This window comes from Sciurus vulgaris (assembly GCF_902686455.1).
Source record: "Sciurus vulgaris genome assembly, chromosome: 9".
Taxonomy (NCBI): Eukaryota; Metazoa; Chordata; class Mammalia; order Rodentia; family Sciuridae; genus Sciurus; species Sciurus vulgaris.
In genome coordinates, this window is record NC_136469.1 from 84,079,824 (window position 1) to 84,099,129 (window position 19,306).

Sequence of the window (19,306 nt, forward strand, 5' to 3'; positions counted from 1 at the left end):
TTTCTACCATCTTCTCTGTTTGGGCAACTTTATTTTCAAGATTAAATATTTTGTCTTCATCGTCTGAGGTTCTGTCTTCCAAGTGGTCTAGGCTTTTGGTGATGCTTTCCATTGAGTTTTTTATTTGGTTTATTGTTTCCTTCATTTCAAGGATTTCCATTTGGTTTGTTTTTTTTTTTTAGTTGAATTTTTGTAGAGTAGTACTTTCCTTTTCTGTTTAATTTTAGTAATTTTCTGGGTGGCTACTTTGGGGATTACAATTATTTATTATTTATTATCATAAACTCGTAACATCCTAATCTAAACATCACTATCTTGTTTTCAATAGTATACAAACACTCTGCTCCTGTATGTTTCCAGTCCCCCTCCTTGACAATTGTTATTATCACAGACTTCAGGTTTGTGGGATCATTCACATAGATTTATAATTATTGCTTTATGCATCAGTCTTTTAATTCACATAGTAAAAAAAAGGAACCACAAAACAAATATACATTTAAACTGGCTTTTATATTTATCTATGTTATTATACCTTTATCAGTGTTAAAGATTTCTTCATATGGTTCTTAGTTACTATTCAGTATCCTTTCATTTTAGTTTGAAAAACTGCTTTTAACATTTCTTGTTAAAACGTTTCTACTGATGATAAATTCCCCCAGCTTCTGTTTATCTGTGAATATCTTAATTTTGCCTTCATTCTTGAATGACAGTTTGCAAATATAGAATTCTTGGTCAAAAAATTTCTCTCAGCACATTAGATAGTCATGTGCCACATTATCATTAACAACAAGACCATATATATGATGTTGGTCCCATAAGAGAACAATGGAGCTGAAAAATTCCTATCATTGTAGTGTAATATGTTACTCATATATTTGTGATAAATAATCCTATTGTACTGCTTATCACCAAGAAGTATACCACATATAATTATGTCAGGATATTCTACTTGAGAGTGATAATAAACAACTATCTTACTGGTTTATGTGTTTACTATATTTCTGTCATTAGAGTGTACTCCTTTTAGTTATTAAGAAAAAAAAGTTTACCATAAAATCATATGCCATGATAAACCTCAAACATCTTGTATTTATCACATCTTTTGATTGCTTCATTTTCTTGTTATCTGATTTAATCTCATGTTTTGTTCATCATGGCCCTACAAGCAATAGGCTATACTATGCATACACAGAGACCGTATAGCTTAGGTGTACAGTACATTTGTCTAAGTACATTCTTTGATGTTCACACAATGAAACTGGGTAATAACATCTCTCAGAATGTATCATTAAGAGATGCAGTAAGTGTATGTTGTTCCACTGCCTTCTTGCCTGCATGGTCTCTGGTGAGAAATCAGCCATTTATCTTATTTAGGATCCCTTTTATGTGATGAACCATTTCTCTTTTGCTACTTTCAAGACTCCCTCTTTGAGGGAAGGAAGGAGGACACACTGGGGAATGATACTGGTCCAATTACATTGTTATAATGTGTGTATGTACAAATATGTAACAACAAATTCCATCATTATGTACAATTATAATGCAGTGCACCAATTTAAAAATGTGGCAAGAAAAAAGAGTTCCTCTTCCTGTTTTGACAATTTGACCATGATGTATTTCAGTGTGGATCTCTTTGGGTTTATCTAGCTTGGTGGTCACTGAGCTTTTTGGATACATAGATTGTCTTGCATCAGATTTAGAAAGTTTTGGGTCACTGTTTCTGAGAATATTCTTTCCACTCTTTTAATTTCTCTTTCTGAAATTCATATTATGTACATGTTGGTACACTTGGTAGATCACAGGTGTTTTTTTTGCTTGTATCACTTTAAGCAAGTTGCTCCTCTGACTCAATCATTTTAATTGTCCTATCTTCAAATTTGCTTATTCATTCTCCTCCCATATTAAAACTGCTGTTGAATCCCTCTAGTAATTTTTCACTTCAGTTTTTGTAATTTTCAACTCTAGAATTTTAATTTGATTTCCTTTTAATAATTTATATCTCTACTGATGATCTCATTTTGTTGTTTCCATTTGTTCTTTGCAAATGGTTTCCTTTAGTTCTTCTTTTCATTTGTTCTTTTTAGATATATATAACAGTAGAACGTATTTTGACATATTACACACACGGAGTATAACTTATTCTAATTAGGATCCCATTCTTGTGACTGTACATGATGTGGAGTTTCACTGGTCCTTTAGCTCTTTAAGCATATTTAAGACACACGATTTGTGATTTAATAAGTCCAAAGTCTAGACTAATGCAGGGACTTTATGGACCTCATTTTAAGTACCTCTTTAAATACCCTACATATAAATACAGTGACATTCTGAGGACTGGCAGTTAGGTCTTCAACATCAACATTTTGGGGGGATACAATTCAGCCCATAGCATATATTATATTCAATAATAAATTATGAAAGAAATGGAAGCAACAAAACAGGAAAAGCAGATGTTTTAAATAAAAATGGATTAAAGCTTTCTGTATGTGAATTGTCATGCATTTATAATGTCAATACAGTAGTTCCCCTTATCCATTTTCACTGAATATCCAAGGATTCAGTTACCCAGAGTCAACAAGAAGGATAAGTTCAGTATAAGAAGATAATTTGAGAGCAAGACCATATTCAAGTACCTTTTACTACATTGCTATAATTATATCATTGCATTATGGGTGTTAATGTCTGTGCCTAATTTATAAATTAAACTTTATTACAGATATGTATATACAGGCAAAAACATGGCCTATGAAAGAGAGTTTGGTACTATCCATGGTTTCAGGCATCCATTGGTGGTCTTAGAATGCACCTCCTATGCATAATGGGGGACTACTATACTCTGACTCTACTTGATAATTGATCTTGAAAAGGTAGGAAATGCAGATATTAAGTCATCACATAATAAAAAGTCATGATTTAAAAAGTGGAGATAAACACTAATCCCTGGTATCAATTTTCAAATACTAAATAAAAAAAACATACAAATGATAAGAGAATTGGGAAACAGGTACTACATTTTAGAAGGGTGGTTATAAAATTAGTCTACTCTTTCTGGAAAGTAATCTGCCAAAAAGTTATCAAAAATATAAAAAGGTTTTTAACCTTTCTCCCTATAGTTCCAAAGAAGGATAATATTGCAAGAAAGTAAAATCCCTTTTCTAATTTGTTTTGTTTTCTTTTAAAAGACAGGGTCTTGCTATGTTGCCCAGGCTAGCCCCAAACTCCTAGGACCAAATAATTCTCCTGCCTCAGTCTCTCAAGTAGCTGGAAATACAAACATGTGCCACCTTGCCTTGCACCAAGAAAAAAAAAAATCTTTTAAGAAATAACAAGAGCACTGTTGTATTACTGAAATATTGGGGGAGAAATCTCAAGTGACCAGCATTACAAATAAACAAACTATAAATATAAAGAACCATTAAAATAAGATCAGTTAAAAGGTTATTGTTCAATGACAAAGGTTAGATGTGTGTAAATCTCTTCATATCATTCCCTTCATTAAAAATCCTTCAATGTCTCCTCACCTAGAGATTTACAAGGCTCTTTGTCCTCCAGTTCCTGCTTTGTTTCCAGCCCCATTTCTCTTCACTTCCTCATTATCACGTGATTAAATGCAGGACTACATTTCCTATTCTATACACTAATTGGGCACAATTAATCTGCATTCAAAATATAATAGAATCACTAAACTTTAAATCACTAATTATCAGCCTCCACCCTTGCCAAAGTACTTGCAGCTTCTGATATTTGTCAGACCTTCTCATGTCTCCTGCTCAGAATACCTTTCCCCACCTTCTTATAATAACAAACTCCAAACCTTCCTTTCTCAGACCCAATTCAAACAGCTGCGTTTGAACCCTTTCAGCCAGAGTTTGAACTTCCCTGAATTTTCAATCATTTTGAACAATCCTTCAATGTAGCATTTCTCCTGCAGTAATTATTACTTTACACGCTGCTTTCTGCCACTTGACTATACATTCTTCAAAGGCAGAAACTGCTGTCTATACTTGTGTCTTCAGAGTCTGGAATTATAAAAGTTCAATAAATGAAACAAAATAAATGATAAATAGTAAATAAGAGCTTCAAGAATGTGGATGTTTTCTTATAGAGTTAGGTATAAACAATTTTAAAGTAAATCATTCAAAATAAAAATGGATGTTTTAAATACAATACTATTTTCTTCCTTTTCAGGATGATTTTTCTTCAGGTTAGGCAGAAATTTCTTCCCAATTATGATCACAACTAACTTGCCAAAGTCACAGATCAAAAATGTTGTGTTACTGCCAACGTTTAGCCACAGCTGTCCTTGAAATGAGTTCCTGACTTTCCCTTTCAAGATCACTTATTCACAAACCTAACCCAGTTCTCAAGTTTTACATGAGAAATATAAACCAAGAGGTCAGATAGTAAGATTAGCTAAGGAAGAACTTATTCCTTTCTCTTAGTGACCTGAGATGCGGCCTTGATAAGAAACCCAACAAAGCTATGACTTGCACACAGTTTACCACATAATAATTTTATAGAACGAAAGATTAACTTCCTGCATGGGACTGAGTAAAAGAGGAAAAAGAAAAAGTAGAATGCTACATGGGGCTTCTGAGACTCTAAAGTAAACCTTTTTCGAATCAGCATCCTTTACTTTTAGCAATAGCTGCTGAAAGGAGGGGAAGTCCACACTGTGAGAAATTAAAACAGGCCTGGGGGTTTCAATATGAGAGAAACTTCCTCTCCCGTAGTGAAAAGGAAGCCTCTCATCTTCATTGTGACAGAGTGAGTCACACTGTATATAAAAATAAGTAAATTACACTTATTCCATAACCAAAAAGATGGAAGTGGGAGGTCAGACAACACATGTGAAAATCAAGACTCTTGGGGTTACATCAGCAGTCAGGTCCCTAGGGGACACAGAACTGGAATTTCTCAAGGCAAAAGAGAATAAAACTCTGGTCCAAAGGGGAATTAAGAACTATCTGTTGATCTCACAGTCCTGACAGTCCTTGGCTCCTTTTCCAGGACTGTGGGAAACTCCTGCAATATCCTCTTACCAGGTTTCTTTTTCTCCTAAAAGCCCTGTCTAGCCATAAGTGTGCCATCAGTGGGGCTTTCCCTTTCCCTCCGACCAGTTTTAGAAGTGCACTTCCTCTCGAGCTTGCAGGACGACTTCCAAAACCGAGGCCTGGGAAGCACGGTTCTTAACAGGTCTAAGTGGGGGTCAACAGCCCCATCTTAATTACCCCCCAGGCTAGGACAGGTGCCTCACCATGCAAGAGCAGTTCTGCCACTCACCTGGGAAGCCCTCTCCTCCCACCCGAGGGCATCCGCCCCTCCTGGGTAAGGGAAGTGACTCCTTGCGGCCCCCAACACCCGCTTTCTAAGGTCCAGCAGGCCCGGCTCCTGTCCTGGGGGCAGGCGGCCTCGCCTGGAGGCCTCTGCCCCACGACCCAGCCTTTCTGGGGCCTTCATTCCCGCAGGCCTCACTCAAGCCTTCAGCGGAAACTGGCAAAGGGCCTCTGTGAGCCCCCTGCCTCCTTCCCCCTCCCCAGGAAGCGCGGCCGCCCACGGGGAGGTGCAGGACGGTGGCCAGGGCACAGAGGTGAGATCCCGAGGGCACACACACTACCTCTCCGCCCCAAGGGCTTCTCTCCCCCTTGCGAGGATCAGAGCGGCAGCGGACACTCAGCAGCTACACCAGCGGCGAGAAAAGAGGCGAGAGTGAGCGTTGGGAGTTCCAGCTGTAACCTCCGCGCGGAAGAAGGTTCTGGAATCGCAGCTGGTGGGGCATGCGCAGTGCGCACGCAGCGGGCCTCGAGGAGGTCACCGGGCGCAGCAGCGCTTCGAAGCCCTGGCAGATTGCCAGATCTGCTGAGCCAGTGCGGAGCCTCTTTACTTATTAATAAACAGTATTTGCTGGGTACTTATGTAACAGACTTCCAGAACTTTCTTCTGGGACTAGTGCTCTTTTTTTCTGAAGAGAGAACAAATTCAGTATTTGGGCATAAGCAAACTCATCTGTCTCAATTTTATAGTTCATCTTCTTTGGTTTTGTTTTTATGCCTCTTTGGGAATGGGAATGACAGCCTCTGCTTTCAAATACAAGTCCATTCTACCTTTGGGGTTTGGAGAAGTGGCTGCTACAGCACTAGGTGAAGACCAGGAGACAGTGAGGACAATCAGTCAGAGGTCGTCTCAGGCTAAATCAGGGGCCTGGACTTGTGCCCCAAATAAGCCACCCTACCTGAGAAACATTTTGCAGTAACAGAACCTCTGATCTGTAGCTGGTCAACCAGAATGAGGATGACAATGCTTAACTTCCCCTGCAGCTAGGTGTGACCATGTGAATCAGTTCTGTTGCAGGGGCTGTGATGGAAACATAGGTATAACTTTTAGGATGGGTTTCAAAAGGAGGAAGATGCCCTTTTTCTGCCTTTCTGCCATTCTGTACTTGGAAATCAGACATGGCAGTGGGCCATCTTTGCCTTGTAGATGAGGGCAGTGACCTAGAAATGGTGGCAAAGCAACAAGATAGGGGGCTTAGACAACCTCATGGAGAAGAGCCTCCATACATGTGCTGATCCACCTACCTCTGTCAGGAAGAAATATGCCTCTATCTTGGTCACTGTTAATTTGGGTCTCTTACATGCATCTGAACCCTAATGTTAACTGGTCTACCAATTAAAAAAAAATAATAGACTGTAGCAGCAATGACACAAACTGAACCTACCACTAGTGGAAAATAACCTGGCTCCTGAAGAAATGAAGGTGCTTAAAGTTATTGGGTGGATAATAGAGAAAAGATAATGTAGCCATGCATTGTACAGAAGACTATGCCATAAATAATGAGAGGAATCACTTAATTGAACTGTAATATTTCCCATCTGGAAACCATATCTCCAACTCTTACTGTATGGCAGTATTTTCATCACATAACCTATTCTTCACCCAGGTGAGCACTTGTGCATTTGCTAAAGGCAGCAAGTGCTATTGGTTTCACCTCCCTTTCTATAAACTACCCGTTTATGTGAAATGGAAAGAAAACAAGCAGAAATTCCCTTGGATCTGAGAATAGGATTTCCCCCAGTACAATCAATTTGTGGCTGGTTTAGCTTGCTCTAAGAACAACATCCAATCAGAGTTTAGGAGGAAAATGGATCTCCTAAATAAATATGGTTCTGCTGATCATGTTCTCTAAAGAATTCCTCAGGCTTAAAATTCAATACAGGAGTGACTTGGTAGAACTCCATTCCCTAACTATGAAGAAAAGTAGTATTCCTTTCCTCTTGGGCATCATCTTCCTGGTTCTGTTTGGAGTTCAAGGTAAGGGATTCTGAGTTATATTACATTCGTAGAGTCAGAGATATGACTCACTCTTAAGGCCTCTGGGTTCAAAAGCTGAATATTCTGCATGCCTCAGAAAGTAATGTTGATCACTCATAAAAAACATCTTGGTGATGTGGTTGATTATCTGAAGATCATAACTTGGACCTGCCAAGTCAAACAAGTCTTCTCAATCCAGGTGTGTAAATTCCTAGTCAGTGTTCAATAAATGTTTGAACACTTAATATTGAGAAACCTTATCTCAGAACCAAGGGAATTTCTGCATGTTTTATTTCCATTTCACATAAATGGGTGGTTTATAATAAGGGATGTGAAACCAGCAGCACTGGCAGCTGATAATGAGATGAAAGACTGTTTCCTATATTATTTTCATCACCCTTATATTGTTTCTTTTTTCGTTGTTGTTGATATTGTTTCTTGATAAATATGTCTGTGCTTAATCAATTGAGATCAAGAAATCAGGTTGCCCCATTTACTATTTTTATTATCTTGGGTGAATAATCTTTCTGGAACTCAGTTTCCACATTTGTAATATGAAAATTTTGAAGTTAATGTGTGGCACAGTTAGCACTACATAAATATATGCTTAATGAATGTCAAGACTTTTCAAAGTTTAAAGCACTATTGAAAATCAAGGCAGTGGGGAATAGAAAGGATGAGGATGGAAGTGATAATTGGTTATTGTTAAATACAACTTCTGTTCAAACCTATATACCAACTCCTTTCCACTAAGATCAGGGAATAAATGTATTTGGGAGTTCTTAAGAAGCTGGTCCACATAATGCTAATGAATTATACATCAGTGTATCTAACCTATGGCACTTTTATTAAATGTTGTGAAAATGTCTACTCCTCCTAAGGTATAAGGTGATGTACTTAAGAGCAACATCTTTGGACACAGAGACACCTGAGCTGAGACCCTACTCCTGCCCCCTAAAAAATGTTAGGACTGTTCTTTACTTAATCTAACTGAACCTTAATCTCCTTATCTACAAAGTGGAGAAATGCCTGCTTTAAAAGTTTGTGGTTATGATCTACAAACAGTAAATGATAGCAATAATTATGATCAAATCCATGTATCATTTTGATCATTTTGATGGATTGCCTCAATTGAAGCATTGACCTAATACATGTATTCTGCTCTTTCTCTTTCTGATAGGAGCCCCAATAATGAGGAATGACCGTTGTTCCTGCATCAGTACTAGCCAAGGGAAAATCCACCCTAAATCCTTAAAAGACCTTAAACAATTTGCCCCAAGCCCTTCCTGTGAGAAAACTGAAATCATGTAAGTAAAAACATATTCAACACAGGTGCCTCATTGGCAGGGGCATTAAATTTAGAGGGACTATTAACCTTGCAGCATTTGACCACGCAGACGTTTAAAGTTCAGATAGTTACCCTTTCCATACATCTGTCTGCTGCTTTCTTTTCTTCTTCTAAAAAAATAATAATAATAAATTTCTGGTAGGTAGTGAGAACCAAGGATGATATACTACTGAAGTATTACATGTTCATTGTAGAGAAGTTTGTTTTTAAGAACAAAAATGAAATTACATTTATTCGAGACTGATTAGGATTGCAATCTGGAAAACACAGATTCAAGCAGTGCTGATAATGGGCTCCTAGAAAATGTTTAATGTAGATAGCTGGAAAGAAGACAATGACAATCACCTATAATCCTACAATCCAGTGGTAAATACTACTAACCTATTGGTATGTGGTCTTCCAAAACTTCCTCATTTGCTTTGGGTATATGTATTTACACACACACACACACACACACACACACATACACACACTAACATTTTATGCATATGCATACATTCATACACACAAATAAAATCAGTAAAATCATATATTGCATATAGTCGCTCCTTATCTGCTGATTCACTTTCCTAGGTTTCAGTTACCCACAGTCAACCATGGTCTGAAAATATTAAGTGAAAAATTCCAGAAATAAACAGTTCATAAGTTTTAAATAATTGTTATTATGGTATACTATTAACATTGTTTCATCACAGTATTATTTATTGTTGTTAATGTCTTACTGTGCCTAATTTATAAATTAAACTTTATCATAGGTAAGAATATATAGGGAAAAACAGCACATATAAGGTTCACTGCTATCTGAAGCTTCAGGCATTGGCAGAATATCTAAAAATTCTTTTGAACAACTTTTTGTCCAAACCTATACTGACTCCATTCCATTTAGGTCCACTTAAGTTTCTTAAGAAACTGGTCCACATAGCACCCATGAATTATATATGTATGTGTCTAACCCATAACAGATATTTAATAAGTGTTGTGAAAATGTTTTTCATCCTTTTGAATTGATGATAGACACTAAGGATCATGTAATGATAGATACATGTGTAATTCCTTTACTGAACAGTTTTTCAATCTGATTTTCATTAACACTATAATTATGAATATTTTTTCATGTTCATGTCTGTAAATCTTCTCAATAATTTCATTTTCATTTTTTCTTAATAATTCTCCCCCCCCCCTTTTTTTTTTGGTGCTGAAGATTAAACCCAGGGTGCATGCTTCTATCACCCCCCCAGCCATAATAATGTCATTTTTAATGGCCAAATTATATTATATAGATGTGCCATAATTTATATAACCAATGCCTATTGTTATAAATATTGATTATTTCCAAATATTTTTTAAAAATATTTTTTAGTTGTCAATAGACCCTTATTTTTTATTTATTTATATGTGGTGCTAAGAATTGAACCCAGTGCTTCACACATGCCAGGCAAGTACTCTACCACTGAGTCACAACACCAACCCCTATTTCCAAATTTTGGCTATTGTCAAACTCTGACTGTGGCACTATTTGTCTCTAATGCTTTCTATTAATACCTTTATAGAAATTAGAATTGCTAGACTAAATTATATGTATATTTTAAGTTCTTTGATATGTAAATTAAGGATTATATATGAAATTGCTACTTTTATTTTCAGATCATATGGAGATTAATGAAAATATCTTGAAGTTATTCCCGAAGGGGCTGCTATAATATAAAAAATGCAACCAGTTAATCTTGCCTGAAAAAATTTTTATTAAGTAATTTCACTAGAAAATTCAGCAAAATTCATTCCTATTTTCATTTTTTGCAAAAATAATCAAATTATTTACAGGGAAAAAAAGAAATCTCATTGCTGTTTCTTTGGCAGTGCTACAATGAAGAATGGGGATAAAGCATGTCTAAATCCAGATTCAGCAGATGTGGAAAAATTGGTGAAAGCATGGGAGAAAAAGGTTGGTGAAAGGAAGAACAAAATTTTCTATCTTTTAGAAATTGTCTGTAGAAAACAAAGAATTCTGTGTAGTTCCATGAAGGATACAGTTTTCAACCTTTCATCTTTTTTAATTGTATTGAATTAAGGGTAGACACTAAGGATGCCAAGGTAATAAGATATAGTCCCTTCCTTGTATAGCAGGAATTAATTGTGATGCAATGCAAGACATATAAAATATAGGTATATATAAGAATCTTGAAGGTTGTAGAGAAAGTAGTAATTGACTTTACCAGGGAAAGGATCAGGGAGAAAGTATCAAGGAAGACTTCACATATCAGGTGACATTTGATTTGAACTTTAAAGGGTAGGTAGTTCCCCAGGAGGCTAAGGACAATATGAACAAGAGTAAAATCAAGATAGAGCTTGCTGTGTTCAGGGAGCCTCAGGGAATAGGACTGGCGTTTATGTGGAAAGAGAACGGTGTTGAGGTGGAAAAGTAGTTTAGGACAAAGTGGGAAGAATTCTACATGACATGCTAAAGAGTTGGGTTTAATGAGGACCACAGAATATGTGTTGGGAAGCATTAGTTCTGTGGTCTGACAGATTACTGGCTGGCTACATACTAGCTGTCCAGATTTGGACAAGTCATCTTCTCTTAACCTCAACCCCCTCATATATAAAAAGTGGATGATGATAGTACTAACCTCAGAGGGTTTCAGTCAGGGCAGGTGACTGGTAAACAAGGTTGGGGTAAGGACATCAATAAGTCAGAGAATAGACCAGAAATGAGCAAATCAGAGAATCAAAAGAGACCCCTTTGAAAGAAAGGCAACTTTAAGACAGTTTTGAGGATAAAGAAAAATCACAGTCAGGATTTTTGAATATAAGAAAGGGTAACTTGTGAAATTAAAAAATATTATCCTTTTCCCCCTCTCCCTGCAGGTCAGCCAAAAGAAAAAGCAAAAGAAAGGGGGAAAACAAAAAATCAACACATTTCTAAAAGCTAAAAAACCCCAACGTCCTCGTCAAAAGAAGACTACATAAGAGACGGCTCTACCATTAAGTACTTTGTATTAAAATGGTTTTTCTAAGTATACTGAAATAATGCCAAGAGGGGATGACCTCTAATACATTGGCATATTAGCTTGACTAGAAAATCTAAAGTATTGTTTTGAAAATGTAACTAAAGCTAGAAAGTTGATTGTAAAACCAAAATATTAAGACTTGTTAGAGGCAACAGTTGTCTTTGTTCTACCCACAATCAACTGAATTTCATCATGTTTATGACCATGATCTCGGTAACACCCGCATCTGGACAAGCATCCCACACAAACACATCCCACACACAACAGCTGCCTGGGCTTCCAGGGCCACAAACTGCAGCCTCCAGAGAGTATTCTGAGGTACATGTCAGCAAACCCCAGGCCTGTTCACATGCCCATGAGTCAGGCAGTTTGGAATTGAGCTGGACCTCATCAAGCTGCCATGGCTATCAGCATCTGCTTTGAATCAACCTGCAGGCCTTACACACGTGTCTAAGGGATCCATGCTGTTTCTTTCTGAGGATCCATCACTAGAGATCACTAGAGCTTACCTTTCAGAACCTTCTATCTGGCTTTGGGGGCTTTTTCTGATTCAATCTTGCCTGCCCAATCAGACCACGCTATTTCTTATCATTACCCTTCGCTTTATTCAAGTCAATTCTTCACTATTTTGCCACAATTTATTGCCTGCCTTCTCTCCACTACACAAATCATGCTCTCATTCATGAAACTCATTCACCTCAGTGTACTCCTTTCCCTCTATACTCCACAGGAATGCCTTCTTCTTCCTGCTTATCTCTACTAGATCCCAGTCTTCAAGGCTCAGTTCAAGTCCTGCCTGTTAAATAAAACCTTTCTGGAGGGTTCGGAGTATAGCTCAGTGGTAGAGCACTTGCCTAGCATATGTAAGACCCTGGGTTTGATCCCTAGCACTGAAAAAATAAGTGAATTTTCAAAAATCTTTCTGAATGCTCAAATCATCATAAACTCCTATTTCATGTGTGTTTAGTACCATATGGAGGATCACTTAATTGTTATCTAATTGATTTTTGTATGTCTATTTTCTCTCTTCAACCAGATTGTCAGCTCCTTCAGGGCAGTCACAACTTACATCCTTGAGTCTGCTGCCATGCCGAAAAGACTGTGGAGCTGGGTTTTGAATAATTTACTAATTGTAGCTGTTATGGGTAGGAAGGCAGTCAGACCATCCTCTCAAAGAAGGTAGGGTTTTTCCTGGCTACTCCAGTGTCCAACCCTTGGTAACCTCTTTTACTCATTATCTTCTGGCCATTAATCACTGCAGGAAACAAGATGAAGTAACATTCTTGTTTATTATAACAGGATGTTAACTTGGCCTCTCTAACAAATAAGAAGTACATGGTTCAAACATTTGTGAATATTCTGTACTATTTTTCCAGAGCAGTTCATACATATGTGACATCTAGAATCATATAATCTTATAATGAAAAACAGCTTTAGAATTCATCCAGTGTGGTTGGGGATGTAACTAAGTGGTCAGGTGCTTGCCTAGTAGGCACAAGGAATGGAATTTGATCCCCAACACTGAAAAACAAGAGGAGAAAGAGAGAGAGAGAGAGAGAGAGAGAGAGATATCAGTCAGTGACCACCCTTTTGCCACCAATACAAAAATTCCTTCAATACCATTCCTTACAAGTTCCAATTTTCTATGGTCTAAAAAGATAGCCACCAAGATACTTCTGAAAACTAATTTAAGGCAAAATGAATTTCATTGCCAGGTGACTTTGTGTTAGAATTCACAAGTTTTGTGATTATCAACTACCACACCATCTTTCATGAAGAAAAGGAATGAAAAGACACTAAGAGCCAGTGGGAAGAGTGAATTTTGTTAGTGGAGGCATGTTTGGTGTTTAGTTAGCTTCTTTGAGGCTGGGAAATCTCTGAGAGCATGTTCAGTGAATTGAATAGGAGAGGATGACTGGTCAGAATTTAAGCCTATACTCACTTTCCAAGATTTTGTCATTCTTCATACTGCAGATGATTTTGAGTGCTGCCTAGTCATGATCCCACCTAAACATCTTTATCTAATCATGAAACTCTGTAGGTCCTTCCATGTAATTTCTCTGAAAAAATATAAAAATGTTCCATATTTTGAGTCTGTGACCCAGTTACCTAGCATCTCACAGGTAATGTGGACAGTGTATAACTAATAATCAAAGACTACCTATTTTCAATAAATATCCATGATAAATGTATATATTCCCATATTCTAATAATTCATCATTTATACACGTATATAGTCTAAGTAAATGATGTTTAAATTGAAAGCAGTATTGACATAAAATACTTTGTACTTTGAAACATTTTCTTTCTTAAAAGACAATAGGATCAATAAATAGACCACTGATTGGAAAATAAATCTTGTTTTTTTTTAATGTCACAAACGTGCCCTTTAACAATTGCATGCTTCACAGTAATCTGATGTGTCCTTATTCATTTACTTTTTATTTTTCATCTCATGACATGTAACAGTAATTAAAATAGACATGAACCCAAGTATGGTGGCACACTTAAGTGTTGGTGACAGCTGTCCTGTAGGGCCCGCAGTGGTGGCTGGCCTCGCCCTAAGATGGCGCCGAGAGGCCCAACTGCAAAGAAAAACAACTTTAAGGAAGTGCTTTCTATTGGCTGACTGATCTCCTTCGCGTCCGTGCTTAGCTCGTGATCAGTACATGTCCTCATTACCCACCATTAAGTCTCCAGGAGCCAAACACATGACCCGTTAAGGTGATTGGCTGTTATATCTCATAAAGCTGCATACTTTGCACGGCGGAGGAGCAAGGCAAGGAGGGCAGGCAGCAGCTGCAGGACGAGAGAAGAGGAGAGGCGGCGGCGGCACGACAAGAGAGGAAGAAGAGAGAAGCGGTAGCTGCACGAGAGAAAAGAAGGAGAGAGAGAGCTGCGCGACAAGAGAAGAAGGAGAGAGAGAGCAGCGCGACAAGAGAAGAAGACGACGGCGGCGGTGGAGGAGGAGGAAGAACCAGGCACTCGGCTCAGAAGCTCTCCCATAAAAATAAAGACCTTAAAACTTCATTTGAGAGCCGAGTCTTCATTGTACTCGCTGGACGAGACACTTAAGTAACCCCAATGATTCAGGAGGCTGAGGTAGGAAGATTGCAAGTTCAAGGACAGCCTGGGCAATTTAGTGAGACCCTATCTCAAAACAAAAAATAAAGAAGGACTGGGAATGTAGCTCAGTGGTAGAGAGTGTGATGGGCTGTCAGATCTGACTCCATGAGAATGTTATAGGCCAGACTCTAAGGGAAATGCTTAAACAGACTCCATTTTGCTCTGAGACTCCATGTTAGGTAGGAAGTAAGCTTCTCCCATGGGAACACCCGCCTCTGTGCCCATCATCAGTTACTTGGTGTTACATGTTTAATAATATATAACAGCAACTCCTATGTAGTAAAGAATTACTCTCTTTTGATTCCTATTGCTCCTAAACAATGTACCATGTGAATAGTGATTGTATGGATGTTAGCAACCATTCTTTAGTTTGCACCTAGGTAAGGGTCATTTTGACCCACTTCCCCCTCTGTCAATGATCTAATGATGTTAATGTGTAATTTTGAATCAGCAACAGACACTTATGATTAATGTAATTTTTGGTATAAGTACCCCTACAATCCTGTGGTCGGGGCTGTTCTCCCAATAGCCATTTTTTGGGGCATTGTGTGAGACCGTCAGCTGGCCGGCTTAATAAAGACTCTCAAATTTGGACTTCTCAGTGGTGATCGGTCTGTTCTTAAGTTGCGCCCCATAACAAGAGCACCCCTGGGTTCAATTCCCAATAGCAAAAAAAAAAAAAAAAAAAAGACATGAAAACTCTTTAAAAGGGACTCTTTGGGGCCAGGAAAAAAAAAATTCCATGGAAAATATGATAACATGGCTTTATGACATCGTGACTTGTAATTATATGGGTTCAATTTATTTACTAATCCTCAGAGGTAACACTATTCCAATGAGATTTAAAGCCAGGAAACCAAAAATGCCTTAACCTTTTCTATGTCCTGAAATTATATATCTTCAAATATTGTAAGACCTCAAGTAGTTATGGAGGAAACCTAAACATCAGGTAAGTTATTTAAGAAGCTAGTGCAATAGTTTAGATAAGTGTTCCCAAAGGCCCATGTGTTAAAGGTTGCTCACTAGTTAGGTGAGGACTACTAGGAAGTTAGGATCCCATCCCTGTTCTCTTTCTCTTTCTCTCTCCCTCTCTTTTGCTTCCTAGCTGCCATGAGGAGAACAGGCCTCTTCTGCTATATGCCCCTGCCACGATGAACTGACACCGAAGGTTCAAAGCAACAGCCATGGACTGAAAATTCTGAAATCGTGAGCCAAAATAAACCTTTCCTTTTTTTATAAGTTGATTGTCTCAGATATTCTGTCACAGTGACAAAAAGTTGGCTAACAGCTAGGAAACCTGGGCTGGAGATATTATGCAATACAGAGTCTAAGATAAAATCAGCCTGTATATTTGAGATACTTTTGAGGAGCCAAACCGGTGTGATTTGGAGCAGGTATCACCCAACTAAGGTGAACATTCTCATAAGGACATTAAGAGGCAACAGAATGCTAGGGAGAAAGCAAAGATTTTAAGATATCTGGTTTAGGATCAGAGGCCCACCATTGTGTTATCTTGGTTCAAGTACATTCCAGCTTCCCTGTGCATCAGTTTCCTCATTCAGGACTACTGTGAGGAGAAAGCCCAGCAGAGATCTCAGTGCATAGAAAGTAGCAGACCCTCTCTGACCACTTAACTTTACCACACCTACTTTCAACACAAGGTGTCCCACATCTCATATACAGAGAAATGTTTCCAGGTCTGAAAAAGTATGTTGGAGAAATGAAAACAGAGACCTTCCTGACCAGTTCCTGGTATCTATACTTTCTTTCTTTTTCTTCTTATTTTTTGCAATACAGGTGTTGAACCCAGGTTCTCACACGTTAGAAAAGTGCCATACTTCTGAGCTACATCCCCAGCACTTTTTTTAAAAAAAATTTATTTTGAGATAGAGTCATGTAAAGCTGCTTAAGCTTGCCTCCAACTTGAGTTTTTCCTGCCTCAGACTCTGAAGTAGCTGGAATTATAGGCATGTGCCACCCCGCCTGGTTTGTATTTACATTTTCATAATCCTCGTCCAGACCATGATTATCTTTTTCCTATTTTCCCTGCTCTCTTTTTCTCAAGTTTTCTCTTGCTTCCTCATCATCCATGACAGACAGAATGGTCCTTTTAAAGAATAATTCAGGGTCTGGGATTGTGTCTCTGTGGTAGAGCGCTCCCCCAGCACATGGGAGGCACTGGGTTCAATCCTCAGCACCACATAAAAATAAATAAATAAAATTCTGCAATTTAGAATTAAGTTGAAACATATCATGGCTACCAGGTGTCCCATCATATCAACTGAGCTCTGCCTGCTTCTTTGACTATGCTCCTTCATTCTCTCCCTCACTCACAGAGCTTCAGCTTTACCTTCTTTCTGTCTCTACGGCACTCTGAATTCATTTCCTTCTTGAGCCTTTGTATGTGCTGTTCCCTGTTGTGCTGGGTTATGCAGTGTCAACTTGGTTGGGTGGGGATCAGTCCCTACTTGGGAAGCACTTAATTTGTTCTTTTTACTTGATTGACATATGCTTCACCCTATGCTTTCTTCTAGGCCTTTTCCAAATCAATCTCAACTATTATGACAGTCATCTAAGCTTATGTTCATTTCTAGCTTCAGCTTTCTTTTCTTTTTTTTATTTTAATTTTTTATTGTAAACAAATGAGATACATGTTGTTTCTGTTTGTACATGGAGTAACAGCATACCATTTGCGTAGTCATACATTTACATAGGGTAATGATGTTTGATTCATTCATTCTGTTATTTTTTCCCTTCCCCCACCCCTCCCACCCCTCTTTTCCCTCTATACAGTCCCTCCTTCCTCCATTCTTGCCCCCCTCCCACCCCCCATTATGTGTCATCATCCGCTTATCAGTGAGATCATTCGCCTTTTGGATTTTTGAGATTGGCTTATCTCACTTAGCACGATATTCTCCAATTTCATCCATTTGCCTGCAAATGCCATAATTTTAGCATTCTTTATAGCTGAGTGATATTCCATTGTATATATATACCACAGCTTCTTTATCCATTCATCAATTGAAGGACATCTAGGTTGGTTCCACAGTCTGGCTATTGTGAATTGAGCAGCTATGAACATTGATGTGGCTGTATCTCTGTAGTATGCTGATTTTAAGTCCTTTGGGTATAGGCCAAGGAGTGGGATAGCTGGGTCAAATGGTGGTTCTACTCCAAGTTTTCTAAGGAATCTCCACACTGCTTTCCAGAGTGGCTGCACTAATTTGCAGCCCCACCAGCAATGTATGAGTGTACCTTTTCCCCCACATCCTCTCCAACACCTATTGTTGCTTATATTCTTGATAATCACCATTCTAATTGGGGTGAGATGGAATCATAGAGTAGTTTTGATTTGCATTTCTCTTATTACTAAAGATGTTGAACATTTTTTCATATGTTTGTTGATTGCTTGTTGATCTTCTTCTGTGAAGTGTCTGTTCATATCCCTAGCCCATTTGTTAATTGGGTTATTTGTATTCTTGGTGTAGAGTTTTTTGAGTTCTTTATATCTTCTGGAAATTAGTGCTCTATCTAAAGTTTGAATGACAAAGATATTCTCCCACTCTGTAGGCTCTCTCTTCGCATTGCTGATAGTTTCCTTTGCTGAGAGAAAGCTATTTAGTTTGAATCTATCCCAGTTGTTGATTCTTGCTTTTATTTCTTGTGCTTATGGGAGTCCTGTTAAGGAAGTCTGATCCTAAGTCAACAAGGTGAAGATTTGGACCTACTTTTTCTTCTATAACAGCTTTTATTTTCTTGTCCTACTTCCTACCCCATCTAAGTGACACCTGCCCATACAAGATTCAAGTCCCACTTTTTCAAATCCCTCCTACAGTGCTCCTAGTCACACTGAAATCTGTGCCTGCCCTGTCCTAAAGACTTAAGAGTAGCTCTCTGATTAAAAAATTTGAATTATTTTCCTATACCAAGAAGTGATTTGTGCCATAACAGAGTTTAAACATTAGAAAGATTGATAAAGGACTCAGATTTAATCTGTAAACTGTTGTTTAGAATTATATACTAGCAATCTCTCCAGCAATTAATTTGGAGAAATCTATTTGCCCCCCCATTCTGGGGATTGAACCCAGAGCCCAAGTTATGCTAAACAGTTCTGTACTGTTGAACTATACCCTCAACTCAGCAAGAGGGCTTTTGACCCTACATTTTAAGGGTCTGAGTAAATCATAAAGGAACAGTCTCATCTAATTCTGAAAAAGATGATGGACAGGGACAATTGATAAAAGATTAAAGGGAGGGCTGGGGAGATAGCTCAGCTGGTAGAGTGCTTGGCTCGCAAGCACAAGGCCCTGAGTTCGATCCCCAGTACCGCAAAAAAAAAAAAAAAAAAAAAAAAAAAAAAAAAAAAAGAATTAAAGGGAAAAGTTTCAAGTTATACATAATCATTTGCTTTCTTTAAAAGTTTTCTATATGTAAGCCAGGCATGGTGGTGTACTCCTGTGATCCCAGCGACTCAGGAGGCTGAGGCAGGAGAATCACAAGTTTGAGGCCAGGC

The 19,306-nt window shown here is 38.2% G+C and overlaps 1 protein-coding gene across 1 annotated transcript; it reads left to right on the forward strand.

The window, feature by feature from the left end:
• The first annotated feature begins 7,174 nt into the window (after nt 1–7,174).
• On the forward strand, nt 7,175–15,427 carry CXCL9 (C-X-C motif chemokine ligand 9). Its single transcript, XM_079152763.1, has 5 exons — nt 7,175–7,311; nt 8,492–8,618; nt 10,517–10,601; nt 11,525–14,178; nt 14,744–15,427. Exons 1-4 carry the CDS (start codon nt 7,176–7,178, stop codon nt 11,624–11,626), a joined length of 450 nt encoding a protein of 149 aa, XP_079008889.1. The 5' UTR covers nt 7,175; the 3' UTR covers nt 11,627–14,178; nt 14,744–15,427.
• Nucleotides 15,428–19,306: the final 3,879 nt, after the last annotated feature.